This window comes from Arctopsyche grandis, chromosome 2 (assembly GCF_051622035.1).
Source record: "Arctopsyche grandis isolate Sample6627 chromosome 2, ASM5162203v2, whole genome shotgun sequence".
NCBI classification, from domain to species: Eukaryota; Metazoa; Arthropoda; class Insecta; order Trichoptera; family Hydropsychidae; genus Arctopsyche; species Arctopsyche grandis.
The window spans coordinates 14,761,275-14,780,007 of record NC_135356.1 but is presented as its reverse complement, the minus strand read 5'-3'; the positions used below and the strand labels follow the sequence as shown (position 1 = coordinate 14,780,007).

General features: G+C 34.6%; 1 protein-coding gene across 1 annotated transcript; it reads left to right on the top strand.

Moving 5' to 3' along the window:
• The first annotated feature begins 252 nt into the window (after positions 1–252).
• S1P (membrane-bound transcription factor site-1 protease) lies at positions 253–18,729 on the top strand. Its single transcript, XM_077445662.1, has 17 exons — positions 253–407; positions 1,801–2,178; positions 2,251–2,637; positions 2,761–2,866; positions 4,762–4,982; positions 5,061–5,201; positions 5,290–5,448; positions 6,828–6,915; positions 7,001–7,185; positions 7,263–7,427; positions 10,850–11,091; positions 11,170–11,375; positions 12,851–13,049; positions 13,128–13,332; positions 13,428–13,773; positions 14,598–14,801; positions 18,097–18,729. The coding sequence occupies exons 2-17, from the start codon at positions 1,912–1,914 to the stop codon at positions 18,342–18,344; spliced, it is 3,369 nt and encodes a 1,122-aa protein (XP_077301788.1). The 5' UTR covers positions 253–407; positions 1,801–1,911; the 3' UTR covers positions 18,345–18,729.
• The last annotated feature ends 4 nt before the right edge of the window (positions 18,730–18,733 follow it).

The following is an 18,733-nucleotide window of genomic DNA, read 5'->3' as shown; positions in this document are numbered from 1 at the left end:
AATGAATTGGTGGTCCTGTTCACTTCTATATGATAGAAATATTCTATTTTGCCATAAATTGTTGTAAATTTATTATTTTAATAGTCAACATTAATATTTTCAGAGGCAAAATTGAAAAGAAAAAATCGATAAAATAATTAAGAACGCTTTTTTAATTTTAATTACACTACTGTGATTACATAATACTGTATTAAAATGAAATGAAGATTAAATATATGTCTTTTGGGTTCGGTGATTTGAAATGTTCAAATTGGTGTAAGCACTGAGTTGGTGTGTAAACACTGAAGTTTAGACAGTCGTGTATTGAAGTTTAGCGTGCGCATGTATGTCTCAGTTGAATCGACGTTAGTTGGAGTCTTACTGAGAGAGGCTGCGCCCCCGTCCCACCCCGCAAATTAAGTCGACATGTAAGTTGAACAAAGCTCAAACATCGAAACATTAAAATGCTTAAATCTTCTGTCATTCTCTTGAGCGACACCTACGTACTTGTCATCACCATAAACGCATTTTACACTATAGCTAATATGTAAACAAATATTCGCCAAGATGACTTAATGACTTTTTTCCATTATATTTGAGATGTGTAGATTTAAATTTGAACCAATATGCATGTAGTTTACCAGTCATCAATGAGATATAATCTCCATATGATGGCAATTTCATTGTATATAATAATTGAACGGTTGTATTTAAAAGTGGCGGAAGTCCAATTTTCATTTCCAAAAACACTATTTCTGTTTGACTTAATTCACAAATTTTCACTTATTTTAATTCTATATGTCCAGAATTTCGGAAAAGCAGAATAAACACATTACAGACTATTAGTATTTTTAAATATTGTTAAACGCAAAACGTTTCGTGAATGTTTTGCGAAATATTTCTCCAAATGAAGAAAATTGGATTTATATGACTCAAATATAACAGTTCAATTCATAAGTATTTGGTTGCTTACGAATTTCGTTTGATATATGTATGTATTTGTGCTTAATGAATTTAATTCACATGAGTAGTTTGTTAATATTTTTTTGTATAATTTTTTGTTAATACCGAAAATTTAATGATACTTAAACAGCACTATGTTGTCCGAGATAGTTACATTTCATAGGTTTGCTTTTATCTTGCACAAAACCTTTTATATATTGTAAGGTGACCATTTTTTCCAAATTCAAAACCAGGACATTTCTTGCCAAAAACATACTTCTAAATACTTCAATTATTTAAAACGAAGATTAAAGAACCATGGATGCACATTTACCAAAAAAAGGAATACATTTTCTTGAATGTTATAAAATTCTACACAAGCCTGGTTTAAATTGGGTTCTATACAAGACTGGTTAAAAAAATAAGTGATTAGCAAACAAACATCTTAAGGTTTTAACATTCAATTTAGTTTTATCGCTAAATATTTATTATTATATATCAAAGTAAAAAATCCTTCGGCTGGTGCATTTTTTCCTGATAAACGAAAACAACATTTGATTAATTTGGCAATATTTTCTTTTGTTATTACATTGTATACGTTTTGGCAGTGGTTTAGCTGTGACGTACATATGTATGTCGAATCGAAACGACTATTATAGTATGGCGAGCGTTATCTCAGACAGACAGACTCACAGAATAGCGAAATTATATATACGATGATTCATGTGGCTTGGTATCATTAGATACATCTACATATGTCCAATGTTAGTTATAAATGTTGTGAAATTATTATCATATTTGTTTTATATACCAAACAATAGTATTTGAAGTAAAATTGGGATATGCAAAATAATCGAAGGATTTATATTTCGTTTTCAGATCAGCAATTGTCATGATGCACATTTCGGTAGTCGCCAGACGTGTGCGTGTAGATCTTCGATTTGTCGTTGAGGAATCAAAACGATAATGGAGATTGATTAAATTTAAGCTATGCATGTGTTGAATTGTTTCACCATGCACCGAGAGATATTCATATTAATCACCATGCATATACTCTCGCAAACCGCGCTCTGCAACAGTATTACATCATCAAACAATTATATGGAAGAAGAAGTCAACGCAACTACTCAAGGACCCCAAGTTGATTTTCATTTCACTACAAATGTAATAAAAAATGAATTCATCGTTATGTTCAAGGCATATTACCAGTCAGAGACGCGGGGGAAATTCATCACGGCAGCTTTAAACATACTGGGGGTTCGCATTCAAGTTCTCAAATGTATTTAATCGTGTATTTATTTTAGTCTAATGATTAAATTGATGTTTCAGGTGAAAAATTGGAAAATAATGCGTCGCATTAATCCAGCACAAGACTTTCCGAGCGATTTCGACATACTCGCCCTCGAAGATAATGATATAAGTTCCAGTATTTCTGCTCTAGAAGAGCATCCGGCTATCAAACGGGTTACTTCTCAACGTATGGTACAGCGAAAAATCAAATACACGCTAAACGACGAAGAGCTCTCTGAGAATCCGTTCGATTCCGATGAGTTGAGAGACAACAAAACCGAAAAGTATTCTTACAGTGATGACGACAATTCCAAAACGTACAGTGACAACAATGATGATTGTGAATTTTCCACCTGTTTATTTCACAATTGGCGGAATATTCATAGGGGTCGTACTATACGATCGTACTCCGGTCAATCTGAACAGGTTTTTTTTTTTGATTTTTGAAACTACCTCTTTTATTTTAGATGTAATGATTGTAAAAAATGTTCACATTCATCATATGCATATGCAAAAGGTGTTTGATAAGGAGTTTTTGTACATTTTCAGGAAACATTCAATCAAAATCCAAGTGGCAGAAAATTGCTACGTGCGACTCCTCCGCAGATAACTTCTGTTTTGCAAGCAAACATTTTGTGGAGCTTAGGGATCACAGGTCTGGTATTAATTATAACTTTGTACTGTGGGACATTATGGGGATTAGCCGCTGCCTAAAATTCGGCACTTCCACTAGTTCTCAGAATCCTGAGTGTGAGATTGTTTGTGCCCGAGACTGTGAGACTGTACGTGCCTAAACAATGGAGAAACAAACGGATCAGGGAAGCTGTAGTGAGCGGCTTGCCCTTCATAAGGAGGTACTTAGGCCATATCAGATCATTTCTGGAACGAGCGCTAGTTACATGTGGACCTCCTGAATCATTGAATGAATGCTGTGAAGCGACTTTAGTCTTTCATTTGGATCCTCCACCCACCCCTACGCAACAATATCAAAGCTCATTAGTATATAATAGTATTTCTCGAAAGTGCATTTTTTTTGTCAATTTGAAGCATTTTGTTTTTTATATTTCTTATTTATTTTTATTTACATATTAGCCACAGTGACATTACAGAATACTCTAACGCGTCACTGTGACCACACATATAAGAATAATACAAATACTATTGTTGCATAGGGGTGGGTTTAGGATCTAAATGAAAGTCGCTTCACAGGATTTATTCAATGATTCAGGAGGTCCAAACGTAACCAGCGCTCACTTCAGAATGAATCGGATCTATCGTGTGTACCTCCTTATAAAGGATAAGTTGCACACCACAGCTTCCCTGATCCATTAATGTGTTATTGTCTGGGCACGGGGACGCGATAATTGGTTCAATTCAAAAAGGTTCAACGACAAAATGTACCCGCGACAAATGGTTCACGCGACAAAATGTCCACGGAAATAACGTTCAAACGACAAAATGTTCAAAAGTCCTATATTTTCCTATTTTAATGGAAAAAGTAACTTTTTATTAGTTTAAATGTTAGGGCTTCTCAAACGTATCCAAATTTTTTTTTAATTTCAAATGAATAATTTACTTTTTATCGTATACATCGCGGATGTTATTAAATTAGTATAAATGACAGGTGTTCTCAACCGTATCCAACATATTCTTATTTAAATTGAAAAATTACATTTAATGACATCCGAGATGTATACGGTAAAAAGTAAATTATTCATTTGAAATTAGGAAAATTTTGGATGATGGTTGAGAAGCCCTGACATATAAACTAATTCAATTCAAATGGTTCAGTCGTGTGAACCATTTGTCGCGGGTACATTTTGTCAGTGCACCAATTGTTGGGTACATTTTGTCATTGAACCTTTTGGAAGTGAACCAATTGTCGCGTAATCGTCTGGGCACGTACAGGTCCACCGTGGTGATTCACACGCTCTCGCCCAGGTCTGAGAACTTAGCTCACTTACCAAGTCCCATTAGGCTAATCCGGGGTGTCTATTGTTCACCCACGAATGTACTTAGACAGTGGATATTCTCCCATGTTCCCACATTATGCTATATATAAGAAAATTAGCGAGATATTTATTTTATAGATAGTAAATTTTTAAATCATATTCAAATTTTTCAAATAATGGTGACAGTGGGTAGGATTGTTTTTGCCATTTTGATTTGATGGAGGAACCACTTCAACAATGAAATCAAATAAATTGGCAAACTCTTATAAGAAACGATCGATTTGAAGTCACTACTATCCATGTCTGACCAGCAGCATTAAAGATTATACTCGGAATAAATTCCTTTCAGGTCTAAGGTCAGTTCTTGGGATTGAACCCGGTGATCTCTCGGCGCTTAGTATCAACGCAATCACCGAGCCATGCTGCTGGTTATATTCTATATTCCTCAAATACATAGATAAAGTCGTGGGTCGGTCACATCCGATTTTTTTACTTTAAAATCCAAATGACCAACGACTTTAGCACTACACACTATCTTCCCTACTCTCACTTTACATAACAGGCGTCAGAAAATGAATTAGAGTTTTATACTTTACAGGAAAAGGCGTCAAAGTAGCAGTATTCGATACAGGACTAGCTAAGAGTCATCCTCATTTCAAAAAAATAAAAGAGAGAACAAATTGGACGAATGAAAAAACTTTGGATGATGGCCTTGGGCATGGTACATTTGTCGCTGGTGTGATTGCTTCCAACGAAGAATGTTTGGGATTCGCACCGGATGCAGATTTACACATTTTTAGAGTATTCACCAATAATCAAGTAAGACCAAAATTTTACCGAATAGTTATCGGCGTTGATCCAATTTTTCAATAACGTACAATTTGTTAATTGTTTCAGGTATCATATACTTCTTGGTTTTTGGACGCGTTCAATTATGCGATAATGAAAAAAATTAACGTGCTAAATTTGAGTATCGGTGGACCTGATTTTATGGACCAACCGTTTGTGGATAAAGTTTGGGAATTAACCGCAAATAAGGTAATCGCATAATATATATGTACACGTACTCTACTGATCTGTCATGTCACATGTGGTAAAAAACACGTGTATTTTTTTATGTATTTAGGTTATTATGGTATCAGCTATAGGCAACGATGGGCCTCTTTATGGAACGCTGAACAATCCAGCTGATCAGATGGATGTAATTGGAGTAGGCGGTATCAACTTTGACAATCAAATTGCGAAATTTTCTTCTCGAGGAATGACCACTTGGGAGCTACCGCAGGTATTATTACTAAAATAAAAGCGTATTGAATCCAGTAGTGGTGAATAGCTGCAAATAATGACGATGATGACATTCAATTACATACATATTAGCCAGCAGCATGGCTTGGTAGTTGGGCTTTTGTCTAGCACCGAGAGGCGCCGGGCTCGATCCCGTGAGTTGATCTCGATTAAAAAGAATTTATTTTGAGTATATCTGTAATGCTGCTGGTCAGACTTGGATATTTGTGCTCCAGGTCGATCGTTTCCTATTACAATTTGCCAATTTTTCTGATTATGATTAAATTGACTGAAAACCTTCCAACCTACTATGTCACCACTATTTGAGTATGATTAATATACAAAACAATTTATGTACAAGTTGAAATTTATAGATTAATTTCGAGTTTTCAGTGTCTCGTTATTCAGCAACTTATGTAATAAAAATGCTGCATTGCTTGTAATTGGCCAGGAAGGCGCATTGGGGTTTATCTGTTAGGCCTTCCTGGTATATATTTTTTTAAATTTTATTTGGCTCACCAACAATGTACATACATAACACAATATAGTCTTTACACATTTATGATTCAGGTATATACATCAATTATAGGTGTGCACAACATTACTTAAGCATATTACAAATTTATTTTTAAAATGTTAAACAATCAATCTAGAATACAGTAGAACAATTAAGACATATTTGTCGATTACAATAATAATGTCTTCCTAAACATCATAATGGAATCATTGAAAATATCTATATTACATCATTCAGAGTTTACTTCATTATATGAAGGTTCTGGGTCTACCTCATGAGCCGGAATGTGAAATTACCGAAAACGCAAATATCGGAAGGCAAAGATCGAAAGATCTTAAGTCGAAAGATCAAAAAAAAGGGTGCATGGTAAACGATACATACTCACTTAATTTGCGCGAGCAGGATACAACAGGAACAAGAGGAACAGGCTTTTCCTCCCGTATTCTGCGCGCGCACATTAATACGGGAGGAAAAGCCTGTTCCTCTTGTTCCTGTTGTATCCTGCTCGATCAAATTAAGTGAGTATGTACCGTTAACCATGCACCCTTTTTTTTTTTTGATCTTTCGATTTTCGATCTTTGCCTTCCGATATTTGCGTTTTCGGTAATTTCACATTCCGGCTCGTCACGGAGACCGGTAGGTTCTACATAATCTTGCAATAGGTGCATTTAATCCGAGATTAGTGCTACAGACAGGGATATGGAAGGTTTTAGTTAAGGGGTATCTAGGGTATCTAAAGGGTATAGAAAGCGATATATGATTTAGGATATCAGTACTATTAATTGCTTTGTGGAGGAAAGTTAAATCAAGCAAGGTATGTATATAATAAAAATAAATATGTATAATTCATTCATTCTTTACAGGGATACGGACGAGTAAAACCCGATATTGTAACATATGGCAGTAGTGTGAGAGGCTCCAGCATGAAAGGAGGCTGCAGGCCACTCTCAGGTTTTCGATATATTCTATATTCATACATACATGCGTACGTACATCTCACATGTAACGGACATCTAATCAAAACGATTTTTTTTAGGTACGAGCGTGGCATCACCAGTCGTCGCCGGTGCAGTTGCATTGCTGGCCAGCGGCGTTCTCCACAAAAAAAACCTAACACCAGCATCGATGAAGCAAGCGCTGATGGCCTCTGCAAGACGACTACCCGGCGTCAACATGTTTGAACAGGGTCACGGAAAATTAGACTTGTTGAAAGCATATCAAGTACACAATACATCTACATATTTGTAATTATGTATCGAATTGTATCTACTATAGTGATGCGTTTGTACATTTTTCAGATATTGAAAGGATATAAACCACAGGCTAGTTTGAGTCCGTCATACATAGACTTAACCGAGTGTCAGTATATGTGGCCGTATTGTACCCAGCCTTTGTATGCTGGAGCTATGCCCACTATCGTTAATGTCACCATATTGAATGGACTCGGCGTTTCTGGTCAAGTGGTATGAAATTATGGCTATGTAAAAATCCAGTATGTATTTAAGATGCAGGGATAACTCGTCAATTTCCTGCATCCTGTGCGATTCAATTATTTATCGATATCACAAAATCTATATCAAACAGGGACGTGAATTCTTGTTCGTTAGTGTATTCTAAATATATGTATATGTTCAGTCGAAGTGTATTTTGTATAATTATTCAACTGGCGCTTTAGGTCATTCATATTCGAATACAATTCATATAGTAAATTATATCTCTGCAAGCGTAAATACACTTTTAATGATGTGTGCCAGTTGTAATATAACAGTTGAGTTTTGACAGCTCTGATATTTTTACGAATGCTTTAGACTTCAATGATGCGTTAATATTTGCTAGGTATTACGAATAAGGGCGAAATCATACAGCGTGGGGTGTGGGACGTGGGTTTTTTTTTAGATAGTTTTAAATATATAGAAAAAATCGATGCAGTGCAAACGATCGACAAGCGCCAGACAGACTGAACCATAGATTAACTGTACGTGTACCTTATGCGTGCGCACTACTCGCACTTACACTAAGCGAAATCTACCCGAAGTCCCGACATACCTACCCTGTATACGTTCTGTGCTTCTGATACTTTAGTTCCGAATTTTGCCTTATTAAACTCGCCAGAAAGATCCAACTCAATTTTAATAATTGCATCTGTGCACATCGAAAGGTTACTCGTCATCTGATGTGCAATCTATCATTCGTGAAGTCGAGAATTGCGTTTAAAGCAGCCATCCAGTTAATCTGTGGTTCTGTCTGTCTGGCGCTTGTCGATCGTTTGCACCAAACCCAAAACTTCAACTGTAACATACATATACATATATACGTCTAAATGTATCAATATCCTATTTTGTATATTTAATTGTAATTTAATTCTACTGAATTTCTGTTTGGTTTCATATTCATATTGTCGCAATTCAACTTTCATATATGTACATATTAGTCGCAATCAGCGTTTTTTTTTAACGTTTACTCATAATTTCATTTAATATCTGATGAATATGCATTTTTGTATTATCAGCAAACAATTCCGTCATTTGCGTCGATTTTAACGCGTAGTTACTTCCACATTATTACAATTATATTAGTGTTTAACACTTGCATTACTGTGCTAAAAAAATCCACTAGCACTTTGCTGGACGCCAGGCGTCTGGTTAAAAATGTGTCTTTTAAGTTATAATAATGCAAAATCTGCTAAGTTAATTATTGTAATTAGTTATAAAAATCATTTGATCATATATTAAACGTTGAATAATATAAAATAAGTGCAAGAAATGAAAAAATGATGGCTGAAGCAGAGCCATCATTCCAAGATGGATATCATTCTCACACTGACAGATGTGAGGCACATGTACAAGAGACTTCCCGTTAAAATAATTATTTCTGTTGATATTGATCAATGTTTTTATTTCGTAATGGCATAATTCGTATCATATAGGTTTTGATGAGGAATATATAAAATATGAAGACCCCGCATTTAGCATTTTTGGAAAAATAAATAAAATAAAAGTCTTGGTCACTTGCTATCCATCACAGTGCGGCAAGTATTAATGATTATTATGATGTCGGAGCAATTTTGATATTATCGTTAAAGCTCCAATTTCTACTTTGTTCGCCAAGATAAATTCTTTGCAGTATTTTTTTTTATCGTTTCCTGGTGTGTAATTTTGTAAGCTTTGGATCTCTCGATATGTTTAAGTGGTCTTCATTTCATTTTTACCCACCTAAGGGCAATACTCTGGATCTAATACCACTGTTTTAGGAAACATTGCCACTGGTTGTGTTTCACTAATGTAACTAAGCATATCTTTCCTGTCGTTTTCCAGTCTTTTCCGTCTCTTGACTTCCATAATGCGGTCTGTTATGGTCCTCCATGGCCTTCTCGACATCCGGCAGCTCGCAGTGACTCGACTACAGTTTTCCCTGAGGCATCTCTGACCTGCTCACTCCTTATTGGGAATCATCCTCTTCCTCTGCTTCCCAGAATGACTAATTTTTCCAGGTTTTCCTGATCTCGCCTTGTAATGTGCCCAAAAACTTGGGGATACGCATAACACAAATGGATGATAGCCTATCGCCAACCCTTGACTCTTGGAGGCATTGGTTCTTCACGCTGTCCAATAGATTTTAAGCATCCATCTTTAGCACCGCATCTCAAAAGCGTTTATTCTCCGTCTTTCTCGAGCTCATACCATCCATGTCTCCACTCCATATAGAAATATGTACACATTTTCCCAGTCTTTCCAAATTTTGCTCAATTTCGACATTGAGCTTTTCGCCATGCTGATCTGCCTTTTTATTTCAGTCTCACCCTCCGTCATCCGAAAGCATTGATCATGTACAATTTCAAGATCAGATAGAGCATCCATTCTCACGAGTTGACCATGTTTATTCATCATTATAATCTTTGTTTTCGTTCTGTTCTTCTTGAGTTCAAGTATTCTGATTTCGTGTTGCAGACAACGCAGTAGATCTGTCATTGGCTATGAGAGTAGTATCATTAGTGTATCTGAGATTGGATATGCTTTTACCCCCTCCATTTTTATACCTTTCCAATCAAGCGACCTTCTCATGATGTACTCCACTATTAATATTGATCAAAACACATCCTTGACACACACCCTTGGGGACTTGAAGTATTGTTTACCTTTACCAGATTGAAGAGGTGTGCCGGAACACCCATTTCTATAAGAATATAAGCCTATAATTTATCATAAGTTTTCTGAATACGGACTGTGCTTTATTGCAACAACCTCAATTTTAACTTTTATAATTATTTTCATTGAAATTGAATCGGAATAGTTGTGAAATTGCCACTTTAAATAGGTCAATGGATCATTATTAACCGTTTGCCCGCGGCCGTCTTCTATATAAGCTTTGGGCGAAAAGTCTGTAGCGCGGCTGTCTTCCATAGAATTTCTGAACTTTGCACGGGATTTTGAGGCTTATATGCGCCTATTTCAACTGTTTTAAGGTTCAAAATTGGTTGAATATATTACTGAGTTGAATGCCATCTATTCAATTTGCTTAAAATGAATATATACCAGTCAAAAATTGGTTTTTTGTGGAACCATACTGAAACCTCGTTTATGTGACGTCACGTCTTTATACAATTATGAAGAATGATTATTTGACAATTAATCCAAAACTACGAGATATATTATGTATTTTATTTTTTAAAATAATACTTTATGTGTTAATTAACATATCTGGTTACTTGAGTAAATATTAAAATCTATATTTAAGGTCGAAAACTCGATTTCCAAATTCGCGAAATAGGTGCCGCGTACAGGGCTTGTTCACTATATTTATTGCCGCGGGCAAAGGGTTAACAATTCTTCAGTCAATAATTTCTCATTTGTACTTATATTTTGACTAAAAGCACACATTATTATAGATCGACGTTCAATGGTATCCCTACATTAGTCAGCATGGTATGAAGCTTGAGATCGGCGTTTCTCACAGCGACATTATTTGGCCATGGTCAGGATGGATCGCCGTTAGCATGACTGTCACGCAATACGCCAACACTTTCGATGGCATTGCCCAAGGACATTTGAACATCACCATAGAAAGCGAACATTCCCCGTCAGAGGACGGCTGTACGACTACTAATACAACTCTGATGCTCCCTATAAGGTTGGTGAACAGTCACAATCAAAATGCGGAAAAATGGTGGATTTATTTGATGATAACGCGTGCTATTTTGTTTTTCAGAGCGAAAATAATACCGCAACCGCCGAGCAATCGCAGGATTGTGTGGGATCAATTTCACAGTTTGCGTTACCCTCCCGGATATTTTCCGAGGGATAATCTGAAAATTAAAAGCGATCCGCTCGATTGGAACGCCGATCACATACACACCAATTTCAAGGATTTGTATCAAAATTTGCGTAATTTAGGATATTATGTGGAAGTGTTGGGTTTGTAACTGTTTTATTTATTATTATAATTATATATATTTTTAAAATATTGTTTTGATGAATTTGTATGAGCGCACATTTGCATCGTAAGCGTATTTCAATTGAAAAGGTTTGCCTTGCGTCAATTTTATCATGTACTGTAGCATTTTTCATCGCCTACATGTTACAATTAAAGCTCGGACCCAGAGCGCGCCGTTCATTGTTCAAATGTTGTAAATGCATTGTTTAAGGTTTGCCGAACCTTTTTTACAAAGCATTTACAACAATTGAACAATGAGCGGCGCGCTTTGGGTCCGTACTCTAGTTATAATATGGCGAGCATATTTAAAACCAAAAATTACACACACACAATTAGGGCGAAAACACACTGAGTGGTATGGGACGTTATGTATCCTTGGCTTCCTGCTGTGACCGTAGACAGTGGGTGTTCCCCAAACCGAATTCGGGTGTAGTTGCATGTGCAGAATGCATTTTTTTGGAGGTTGCACGTGTATGCATATCCATATGCAACCGACAAGTTTCTCTCACATTTCTTCAAATATAGGATTCACCGTTATCAAGCAAGGATAAAATATCACTGAAAACACTCCAGGGGGGTTATTATAAGTTAGGGGTGCTACGTTTTTTTCGCATGTTTAAAAGTATCTAAAAATAAACACGTACCATGTGCCACTCAGTGTGTTTTCGTCGTTACTATTGCGATTTTTTGACCTTTTTTTCAGTCATAGTTTTAAACAGTTCACAAAGTTCTAAATATTTTATTTTTGATTAAATGGGAATGCTCGAGGCTTACAAGTTTAGTTAACAATAAAGAACCCTATATATGGTGAGTGTAAAGACATTGAAATGGCAATGGGCGGGTCACGTAGCTAGAAGAACGGATGAAAGAAGTGCTCGAATGGTACCTGAGAGAATGTAAAAAGGTGCAAAGACGGCCACAGAGAGACGTGTGGATGGGATTAGAAAAATGTGTGAGAGTTGCTCAAAACAAAGATGAATGGAAATTAGTTGAAGATGCCTTCATCCAGCAGTGGATGGCGAATGACTATGATATAGAATATATAATTATTTCTAAAGAGATTTTGTATGTATGTTTGTTTGGTTCGTAGAATACGTGACAATCAATTTAATAAAAAAACAAATAAAACTATTGGATTAGCCATGTTTAAGCGGGTTATATTACAAATACCACTAGTATAATATGTTTCCAAAAAAAAAAAAGATCCAATGAATTTTGAACGTTGCAATTTCGAAAATATTTTTAGCTCAATACAAAAGCAAACGTATAAAATTTGATAATAGTAATATTTATATGTATAATTACTGAAATTTCTTTGAGAAACAACAAATGCGTCATATATTGCTGTATACGAGCGTTTATTAATTATTATATTAGTTCTTTTGATTATGAAGTGTACTAGTTTAAGTATATTATTGTTATATATGTATGTAAACAATAAAATTTGTATCTGAAGGTTCTCCGTTGACCTGTTTGGATGCATCGCAGTATGGTACACTGCTACTTGTCGACCCCGAAGAGGAGTATTTTCCCGAAGAAATAGCTAAATTGAAAAAAGATGTAGATGAAGGTCTTTCTGTTGTCATATTTGCCGATTGGTATAACACTTCCGTGATGAGAAAGGCTAGGTTTTACGACGAGAACACCAGACAATGGTAACGTCGAAAAGCACGGATCAAGTTTATATTTAATAATCTGCTTTTCTGAACGGTTTTTCCTTTGCCGATGTTCAGGTGGATGCCCGAGACGGGAGGGGCGAACGTTCCAGCCCTGAACGATCTTCTCAGCGTGTTTCAAATAGCGTTGGGCGACCGAGTATTCGAAGGAAATTTCAAATTGGGCGATCACGAGATGTACTATGCAAGCGGAACTCACATCCATACATTCCCTCTACACGGGGTACTGGTGTCGACGGCGCTAAAAGATCAGGGAAAACAGGTACCCAGACGATGCATTTTCAACTCGCTATGCAGTGGAAGTGTACATATATGTACATATATAATATGCTAAACATTAACAATGCACCATTTCAGATACTCGTACTAGAGAATAGTGAAGCTAAGAACCAAAATGCCAAAGAGGAAATTTTGCAAGTTCCCATTCTGGGATTGTTGCAAACCAATTTGTATAATCTATACAATGATGTTCAACCGTCTGAGAATATAACGTACCCGAATCAGACGCTTACGTTGATTCACAAAAGGCAGTCAGGGAGGCTTGCTATATATGGTGATTCGAATTGCCTGGACAGCAGCCATCTTGAGAAAGCTTGTTTTTGGATGTTGGACGCTATTTTAGAATACACTTCGACTGGACACATGTCGAAATTATTTTTAGATAATAATTCTCCCCACAGAGAGGTCAACATAATACCCTCAGGTTTATAATTTTTTCATTTTTAATTTGTTGCTCTATCTATAAGATTAGGTTTTTGTAGAAAGCTATGGTTTTTATCCCTTTTAATTCTAAGCTATTTTGCGAGGTACATGTGAAGAATCTAAGGCATTTTTCCAGAAAGAGTAGTCATTGTTTTATTATTTAATATTCAATTCATTTTCTTTTGTGATTTCATCTCCATAATGTATGGTATGATAACTATTTTTTATATACATATGTAGGTTGTAAAGCAAATAAATCCAAATCAGTAGTCAGACTAGAATTGTCAAGTTGCATATAGAAAAAAATTGACACCACCAAAATTAATGGAGGAAAACTTTTTTTAAAGAAAATTCATGAGGGTCACTTTTTGAAGCGTTGATAGTAGGGCTTTCAAGCCGGCTTAAATCGAAACCGATAAACCGGCTTTTTGGCCATTTTTCAAAAAACCGAAAATCGGCTTTTTGGCTCGATCAACCGGCTTTTTGAGGTTTTCTTAATTAATGTTTTTTTTTCCTCAAAATAAACAATTATGAATTTCAAATTTCTAAGAAAGATCAAATTTAATTTAGTAATGGACAAAGACCAGGTCATAAACCAATGAAAAATTATTGAAAGTAGTTTCAATAACCTACACAAGGTCTTAATCCTACACAAGGTCAAGGTCCTAATTGATAATGTTAATAAATACTAACAGAGATGACTTTTTACAAGCCACTTCTATATTTCACTTCTTAGATTTAACATCATCCAAATTTAATACATATCAATGGTTTTGAACGGTGAAATAAATACAAGCTAAATTTTAATTATAATAAAAATTTCAGAACTACCTCAACGTATGAAAGGAAATGGCCTGCATCGCTATTCAAGAGTTCTCGAGAATAACATGAACGGCGGCACTAGACCTTTGCCAATATGCGAAACGCACCAGACACGCATTATTGGAAGCCCACTAAACATATCATCGTCAATATCATCATCGCTATACAGGCCACATCATTTACTATCTAGAAATGAACCACTGAAGGGTAAGACAAAAACTCATTGGAGTCTCGTCATGTTATGTTTCTGAGAAAGCACTTTTTTAAGCTATTAAATGGGATAGTACACAATTCTCAGGTTCTTAATGAATTTAAGTTTTATGCACCTAGTAAGTTCAGGGACCTGGGGAGTCATGATTTGTTTTCTCCTCTGGTGGCTTGTACAAATATGTTGGCAACGTCTCCAATATCTATAGCGATATATCTGTTCAACCGGATTGCTGGTGAAATTGACCTCTTCAATGTAAACTGTGCCAAACTGGTTGAGTGGTTGTTGAGCAACGCCAGTGGTTGATTTTATTAATTATAAATGTCAATGATTTTTCCATCAAGATATAACAGATTGTTATTGTTATATACAAGATGTTATGATTGTATGACTGGCCACAGTGACGCGTTAGTACTCTCTGTAATGTCACTGTGGCTAATAATTACGAAATATATATTGATAATTATAGTTTTATAAGGTGTAACAGTGATTCCAAACATACTGGCCGTGTACTATTATTTATTAGAAATAATATTGTTTATAATAAAATTAATGTGTACAAGATTGAACGGGAATTTTGGACGATTAGCGTGAATGTGACAATAAATCGAGTAAGTATGTTTCTTTTTTTAATTTATCGATCTCCAAATGGAAGTTCTGCAAGATTTTTAAAATTTTTGTATGATTATAGTGAAAGTAGTATGGATATACATAGTTAAAAATATTTTAATGTTTGGGGATTGGAATTTTAATTGGGAAAATTTGAATGAATTTTATGTTAAGAAATTATATAACTGGGTGAATGAAATGGGTTTTAGACAAATTGTGAAAGAAATTACTAGAGTGAATGATAATTCTAAATCCCTTATAGACTTAGTTATAACAAATATGATTGACTTGAAATGTATTGTAAACGATGTACCAAAAATATCAGATCACTCTAATGTTGTTATTTTATTGGAACCAATAGTTGGCAAGGAACCTGTGGAAGCAATATGTTTAATTGAAAAGAAATACTTAGATTTTAATATGATGAATGAAATGCTGAAAGAATGTAAGTGGAATAATGATAGTGATGATGTAAATGTTTTATGGAATGAAATGTACAATTGTTTAATGAATGTAAGAAGTGTGTCCTTACAATCCAAGAAATTTATCTGTCGTAAATCATTAAAACCTTGGTTCACAAAAGAAGTCAAAGAAATTTTATCACAAAAAAGTAATAAATTCCTCAAGTTTAAATTCTGTAAAGAAAATGATGAAATTCTTGGCAATAAGGCTTGGTGTGAATATAAGAAGACCAGGAATGCCGTTGTAGCCATCGTAAGAAAGGCAAAAATGGAATGGTACGATAGAAATATTGATAAAGTAAAGAATGATCCGACAAGAATGTGGAAAACAATGAAAACATTGATTTCAAGTAAAATTGAGCCAGGAATGAAAGAATTAGACATAGATGGAATTGTTTATAGTGATAAAGTAATTATGTTAGACAGGTTAAATGAGTTTTTTATATATAGTACTAGAGATATTGTAGATTCAATACAGGTTGGGTCTCATTATCATTATAATAGTTTGGATAATTTATCTACAGCGATAAATAAATTTAATACATTTGAGCTGATAAATAATAAGGAGTTGTATGATATTTTGAATGGCACGAAATCAGTAAGAAGTATGGATGATTTAACTGTGGAAATATTAAAACAAACATGGACTAATATAGGCTCATGTTTGTTAAAAATTATTAATGTATTGTTCCAGATGTTCCAGATTGTTCCAAACAGGTATTGTTCCAGATGCTTGGAAAGTGGCCACGGTTGTGCCAGTGCCAAAGGTACCGTGTACCTTTAAGGCCAATGAAATGAGACCCATTAATATGTTACCTGTTGTTGAAAAATTATTAGAACAAGTAGTTATAAATCAATTAAATTTTTTGTTGTTATGAATGATTGTTTGACTGAAGAACAATCGGGTTTTAGAGAACGTCATTCAACTGAAACGACCATTCAATTGATAATTTCTAGTTGGATGGGAGTGATAGATGATTCTAATAAAGTGGTTGCAGCTGTATTCTTGGACTTCAAAAGAGCGTTTGAAACCATAGATAGGAGAAGATTGATAGAGAAATTAAGTAAGTTAGGATTGGGTGGGAAAGTATTAAGTTGGTTTAAATGTTATCTGAATAATAGAAGACAGAATGTAAAAATTAATGAAAGAGTTTCTAAAAGTTTGATTGTTCCATTTGGAGTACCACAGAGTTCTAAATTAGGACCTCTGTTGTTTATTCTATATATTAATGATTTGGTGAAAGTATTTGATATATGTAAAGTTCATATTTTTGCGGATGATACGTTAGTTTATATTGTAGGTGATGATGTGCTAGTTATGAGTGATATTTTATCTAGGGAATTACGGTATTTTAGTGATTGGTTATGTGAGAATAAACTGAAAGTGAACTTAAGTAAGACTAAGATGATGTGGATGAATAATAAAAAAGTTGTGAGTGATGTGATTATGGATGGGAGAGTGGTAGAAGTAGTAGATAATATTAAGTATTTGGGCATTTATTTGGATTGTAAATTAAGTTTTAAGGTGCACGCAGATTATATTATTAAAAAATGGCAAAAAAAGTTGGTGTACTTTGTAGGTTAAGAAATTTATTAAGTATAAAAAGTAAAATATTGATAAATAATTGTATTGTACGGACTCATACTGTATACTGCGCTACAGTCCTCAATCTATTTAGTTGTTTGTGTATTGATAAACTGCAGAAAGTGCAGAATAGAGTAATGCGTGCAATTTTGAATGTGAGGAAACGTAAGAATGTAAGAAGTATGTTAGATTAATTGAAATGGTTGGACATTAGAAATAGTCTTAAAGTAAGCACTTTAAAGTTTATATATAAGCTAGATAAGAATCTATTAACCAAATATTTTAATAATCATATATTTAGGAATAGAGATATACATATGTAATTATAAAACGAGAAATAGGAATAAATTAATTATAGGTAGAGTTAAGAAAGCCAAAACTGCAGGAGGTGTTCAAATGTATAATACCCTTCCTGAAGGCATTAGAAGTTCTAATAACATTGCTGCTTTCTTGAAGGGTGTTAAAAGATACCTTTGTGGAAGATGATTTATAATTTTTTGTTGTTATTTTGTGTTATATGTATTAGCAGTTTTGCTATATAAATAAATAAATAAATATGTTAAAAATAAAATGATATAATAGATCTTCATATAATCTGAACAACGTTTCAATACTGATAGTGCGATTGTGAAATTTCAGCGTTGTCCTCCGTCGAAACACAAGAGGCGTCCGATCTGGAAGAGGAAGCGTTGTGGTCGTGGAGAAATAAGCAAGCAGCCATTCTTCACACCTCGTTGAACTCCTCTGATGGATCTTTCACGTGGGCCTCCATCGCTCTAGTCTTTTTAGCAATAAGCGTTTTCTACTTGTATGTCAAGTGGCACTACAGACGAGTGTCCGTGAAGAGGAAGAAATCCAATCGCTTCTTACAAATCATAGGATTTTAAAGTGTTTTTGTTATGTTTCGTATACTAGATTTGCATAAAATGTTTCGGTGTTGCAAATTCGACTGCACATATCTGCTGTTATACAATCTCTATGTTTACTAAAATTCAAAATCGTATGGAGTGGATGAAATGAATTTCGCGCTAGTCGCAAAAAATGGTACCAATGTATTTATTATCGTTAGTTAGAATTAAGGTCAATCTCTTAAAAATCCATGTGATATGATCGCATTTTTAGATTTAATTTTCAATCATATGTGTATTAAATATAGTATTTATATCATTCAGAGTAAATGTATTAATGTATTTTGTGATTTTATTCCACAATTTCGGAATACTGATTTTTTTTTTGAATAAAATGAGATGGATTAAATGATTAAATTTAATATATT

Excerpts from the sequence above, each read along its gene's own strand:
- S1P (XM_077445662.1), top strand. The coding sequence starts at position 1,912 with ATGCATGTGTTGAATTGTTTCACCATGCACCGAGAGATATTCATATTA. Across the intron at positions 5,202-5,289 it reads GGGAATTAACCGCAAATAAG|GTTATTATGGTATCAGCTAT; the intron begins GTAATCGCATAA and ends TTATGTATTTAG. Across the intron at positions 7,428-10,849 it reads TCGGCGTTTCTGGTCAAGTG|ATCGACGTTCAATGGTATCC; the intron begins GTATGAAATTAT and ends ACATTATTATAG.